General features: G+C 38.0%; 1 protein-coding gene across 2 annotated transcripts; it reads right to left on the reverse strand.

The window, feature by feature from the left end:
* Positions 1-536: 536 nt before the first annotated feature.
* LOC125266671 (cytochrome P450 1A4) lies at positions 537-5,506 on the reverse strand. 2 transcript variants are annotated; one of them, XM_048187549.1, is made up of 7 exons: positions 5,354-5,506; positions 4,530-5,077; positions 2,830-2,953; positions 2,292-2,381; positions 1,450-1,573; positions 1,254-1,340; positions 537-1,155 (listed from the first exon to the last, which is right to left on the reverse strand). In XM_048187549.1, exons 2-7 carry the CDS (start codon positions 5,067-5,069, stop codon positions 873-875), a joined length of 1,248 nt encoding a protein of 415 aa, XP_048043506.1. In that variant the 5' UTR covers positions 5,070-5,077; positions 5,354-5,506; the 3' UTR covers positions 537-872. The 2 variants fall into 2 exon arrangements, with proteins under 2 accessions (XP_048043506.1, XP_048043505.1); XM_048187548.1 differs by having other exon boundaries at positions 4,239-5,077.
* Between the last annotated feature and the right edge of the window lie 101 nt (positions 5,507-5,607).

Below are 5,607 nucleotides of genomic sequence, written 5' to 3' on the forward strand. Positions count from 1 at the left end.
TTCTTTCTGGATTCTTTCATGAATCAAAAGTTCAAAAGAACAGCATTTATAATATTTTTTTTGTAATGTAAAAGTCTTAATTTAATACATCCTTGCTAAAAAATGTATTAATTTCTTTTCATTTCCCCAAACTTTTGAACAGTAGTGTACATTAATACAAGCTCATATTCTGAGACACAAACAGATCTGAATCATCTCTCTTCACAAACTTTCAAAAAAGAAAAGAAAGCAGCAAATGCACATTTTAGTGGTTTTAACTGTCCTTTATTCTATTAAGTTGTGTGATGGTTAACAGTTTAGTGATATGATAGAGACTTAACAACTTTTTAATAACAAAGTATTATAAATATATAATTTTGTATAGTCAATATATTATATTAACCTTGATTACATTTGATTAATTATTAACAATATTTGTTCATTAATGCAAAATCATCAGTAAAATAAATTCTGATTATCTCTCACTGGTTCAATTTAAATAACACAAAGCACATTTTCAACAAATAGATCTGTTCAAACCTTCAATGCCACTGAAGTACACATTGTGACCATCTTTAATGTTTCAGATATCTGCGAAAAACAGTAACCAGACCACTTACAAGCTTAAAACTTCATGCATTAATCACAAATACTGATAATCTCAGAGTACAAAAGTAAACATTCAAGTAACAGTTGAGCTGAAAACTCTACTAAAACATTTAAAACAGAGGTAGAGAAAAGACCACATGATAGTTAGTGACGAATTAGCTTAGCAGTCCAGTGATGGCCAGCATTAGCTTTGTGCTGTGACTCCAGCAATGATTCTGAGGTGCATTGTAGGTCCATTTGGTGTGCATAAAACATAACATCTGGAGCACTGAGAGCATAATAGTTTAGTTACGAGATGAGATTTTTATTCGGAAGGGCCTGGGCTTCATGGTGAGGCCAAATGTAGAGCTCAGGTCAAGCTCCTGCCCTGGAATATTCTCAATGTGCAGACGGTGCAACAGGGTGGTTAAGAACACAAACATCTCCAGACGGGCAAAGCTGTCACCGAGACAACGCCGTATTCCCATGCCAAATATCATTACCTTCTCAGTGACATTTTTATTTAGATGGCCAGACAGGGTGAGGAATCGTTCAGGTCGGAAAGCCTCAGGATCACCCCAAATATCCCTTTTTGGCAAATAATGACAAAAATCGTATTTATTAAAGTTTGTTACAGCTTAAGGAAACTAATTATAAAAAGAATGTGGCAGGAACGTGATACTTGCATGTCGTGATTGACTTGATATTGGTTGATGAACACACATGTGTCTTTGGGGATGAAGTATCCATTCAGTGTAATATTTTCAGTTGTGCTAGATAACATGACGGAGGAAAATATGAGTACCTGTTTATGAATGCAGAACTATGATTATAGTATGATACTATAATACTATAAACAAACAGAAAGAAAAATGGACTCACCAGTGAGGTATAGTGAAAGGCATGTAGGACGCATGACGAAACACTTCAAATATGAAAGCTTCTGTGTACGGCATGTTTGGCTTGTCTTTAAACTGTGGAAACCTGTTCATGCCAACCTGGTTATCTAGGAAAGCACATATAGCAAATAATAAACACACAGAACAGAAGATGAAGAAATACTTCAGGAATTTTAAACTGAATTATTTTGGACCTCAATAATCATTTTAGCACTTCTTTAAAAGAAAAAAAAACTATAACAAAATGCAGGACGCTTTCATGTTTTTTAGATCAATTCCAGAGGGAATCTGGCGTCAACATATTACTGTGACCAGTCGTGTGAGACCCAAGTGGGCTAAACTCTAAGCCCATTGAGGAAATATGAGCTCATTACGCTGAGTTGACCCCTGCAATTTATTGGCAAGATAACACCCACAGACTGCAAAAGAGACTGGGACAAAAGCAAGCTTCTAAACTTTAGCTTGCAAATTTCAAATTTGATCTAATATACTTTATTACGGAGTTCATCTCTATGAGTTCAGCAGATCATACTAAATTGTTTTCAGATGTTTTTGTTTGCAGTTACTTCTGAATAACCCTGTAGATAAAATCTCATTTAAACAAAATAATTTCATGTTTATGTTTACATCTTTTAAGCTCCACTTTCAAAATTGTGTATCAAATTATCTATAATTTTTGGTTTCCTGTGTCTGTCTCAAAACAAACCACAAATCCCAGCTAATGCAGATCCAGTTTCCCCAGGATGCCGCAGCACAACCGATGAAAGTGTTTGTTTTTTTCCAGTAAACACAATGTTGTTTTGATTGGCCCTTTCTAGTCTTCACCTATCTCCTGGAGGATTTTAGCCTGGATGTCTGGAAACTTGATCAGGTATAAAAGGCTCCACTGCAAACCGGTGATGATAGTGTCAAAACCTACAAGGAAAAAAGGCATTGGTTATGATAATAATCTGTAAACAGCCTCAAGACACAAGTCACAATTAGTTTATGGGCAAACAAATCGGTAGAAGACATGCTGTGGGTTGAAAACCCACAACGTTCTCAGGCTAAAAGAATGCAAATGAATGGTTTACGCTCCTCATGGGGGTTTGTTAAATACTATTAAATGAACTAGAACTACGAAGATGCATAAACCGAAACAGGAATGAACAGCATGAGCCAAGAGCAGATGAAAAACATACATCTAAAGCAAATTCTCAGAAAAACCCAAGGTCTGTTTCTAGATCAGTCTGCAGTGCCTCCCCTGTGACAACAAAGAGCCAGGAAAAACATCTGGTTCTGGATGTAAATTTTTCTGTTGTATTTCTAAGAGTACAATGCTGTTGACATTAGCACATTATTGTCTTGACTCCTGGTCTCTCACCGGCTCCGAAGATGTCAATGACACTGTGGACAATCTGTGAGTTGCTGAGCATGGCCGTTTCCTCGTCCTCCTGCCTGTCCTCACACATTGCTATGAGAGCATCAGTGATGTCCCGGATACAGTTCTGTACAAAAAACAGAGAGAATCAGATTGGCAAAATGTTCAAAATGCAGAAAAATAAACTATGAATGTATACTCTCTTTTATATGACATTTACATCCATCTTGTTCCTGGCAATGTATGCGGGGTGCCTTCTCCACACATGCATACATTGTTTATACCAAATTCAACTTTGCATGTGAATATTTTAGTTCGTATAAACAGAAACAAAGCATCACTTCACAGGAGCTCTTAAAGAGAAATCTCATATTTTGGAGTGTAGGTCGGATCAAACAGTTACTGAGTTACTGACCACAACGTATAAAAAAAATACCATTATACCATACTGTTCAAAGTTTGAGGTCAGTAAGATTTTTGAAAGAAAGAAAGAAATGGATTTTTTTTTTCAGCAAGGATGAATTAAATTGATCAGAAGTAACAGTAAAAACAGTTATTTTCAAAATTGCTAATAACAAGAAATGTTACTTTAGCGCTAAATCAGCTTATTAGAATGATTGCTGAAGGATCATGTGACTGACGACAGAAAATTGAGCTTTGCCATCACAGGAATAAATAAAATTTTATATTTAAACAGAAAAGCATTATTTAAAATGGAATAACATTTCACAATGTTACTGTTTTATTGAATTTACTGAATTGTATTTTGATTAAAGGTACAATATGTAATAATTTTGTCCGCTAGAAGTCGCTAGAAGCCTATTCAAAACAAAGGCATAGCTTGATGATGCCAAGTTTGAGAGCGGAATCTCGGGACATGTGGTCTCCATCTAAATGGACGGTGCAAAAGAATAGGGATTGGAGTCGGGAAGAAATCATGTTCATGGATGCGATTATTAACGTTACTGTAGTATGAAGCAGAGCAGGACTGAGTGTTGTGGGAGCTGAACGAGGCCGCTGGAGCGATTGCACAACACTGGACTAGTGGTTTTTGGATATTTTACTGCAAAAATATTACATATTGCACCTTTAAATAAATGCAGCCTTTGTGAGCATAAAAGACTTGTTCCAAAAAATCATGCCAACCCTAAACTAATGTAAACCTCTGTAAATGCAAGCATGCTGACAGATTTTCTGCTAATGAAGCATGTACATATGCATGAAGTATATTCATAACAGGTCCAGGTCCTGATAACCTCTGTCCGTTCACTCATCTGATCTCATTCTCATCTCATGAGAAGAGATGTAATTTGAGGCTTCTGAGACTAACAACCTGCCACTCATCTCTGAGATAAAATAATCATGTTCCTGCAGGAATATTTTGTCTTCTCATTTGTTTATTTCAACATTACCCTATCAAAGGTGATAAGATGTTCCCTGATGTTGCGCTCCATGAAGCTGTTCATTCTGCCAATGTACTGGACCATCTTTCGCAGAGACGGACTGGGCAGGTAACGGAAGATAGGGAAAAAATCTGCCAGATTCCCTGCAGCAAAGAGGCGCAGCACTTCATTATTGATGTGGACGATGGTGAGGAACTCTTTATCGTTATGGGCATACCGCTTGCCAAAACACAGAGTGCAAACCACATTGGCAACTGAGGTCACTAGCAACTTAACTGGGTCGAGCCCTGAATCTCCAACCTTTTCTCCTTGTTCCTTCAGAGCCTCCACCATCTCCATGGCCTCTGTGCAGATACGTTCCTCCAAAAGACAAGAGGCGCTTGAGTCTCTGGGCTCAGCTTGGGAGAAAGTCCTCAGGGCATTTCTGCAGATCTTTTTGTGAAGCACCCAAGCTTCGCCATACTTCTCACTAAATGTCATACTGGTGCCATTAGCAACTGCAGAGAATGTAAAAAGGTCAGGACGTCCAGCAAATGCCTCTCCTTGCCGTACCAGAGCCTCCTTGATTGTAGAATAGCCGCTCAAAACAACTACCACAAGAGAACCCATTTGCATCTGGAACACATCTCCATACTGAACCCTCAGGTTTGTTAATGACAAATGGATTTGTTCCCCTATCTGGAAAAGGTTGCCCACTAACGGCCAAGGTCTGGGACCTGGGGGGAAGGAGCAGCCTGGTCCTCTCCGTCGACCACGGAGAGCCAGCAAGAGCAGAGCGAAAGCACAGAGCAACAGGGTCACTCCAGATGTAGCTGTGCGGGAAATCTCCTCAAGATACATGGCATTCACTGCAAAAGAAAAAAGAAAGAGAGAGAGAATGACTGTGATATGCTGAAATAATTATTATTTAAAAATAGGGCTGTGATGCATAAAGCATAATACACCATTCTATTCTATATTTAAAGAAGAAACTTTAGGGAAATTAAAACTTTATAATAGCTGTTTTTGTACGAATGTATATTTACCTGTACAAATAAAACGGCATCCTGAAGATAGTAGCGAAAAACCGACAGAACCAGAAAGGACAAATAGGTAAACTAAATAAAGTAATTTGCATATCTTACCTTTGAAACCGCTCCTTACAGATCCCGCGTTTGCAATCAAAGACTCCAAAGTTACACCAGCTGGAAAATGGCTGCACACGAGGACTCTTTAAGAGCGCGTCTCCATGACTGCACAAACCACCACTGACTCCCAGAAGTAGAGGACAACACTAGGGGGGCGTCGAGATTATCAAAGCATGAAAGAAAGCCAATGAGATTAAAAAAAAAAAAAAAAAAAAAAAAAAATAGCCTACTGATGAACGGAAGAAAATGTT

The sequence above is a fragment of the Megalobrama amblycephala genome, linkage group LG4, assembly GCF_018812025.1.
Source record: "Megalobrama amblycephala isolate DHTTF-2021 linkage group LG4, ASM1881202v1, whole genome shotgun sequence".
NCBI classification, from domain to species: Eukaryota; Metazoa; Chordata; class Actinopteri; order Cypriniformes; family Xenocyprididae; genus Megalobrama; species Megalobrama amblycephala.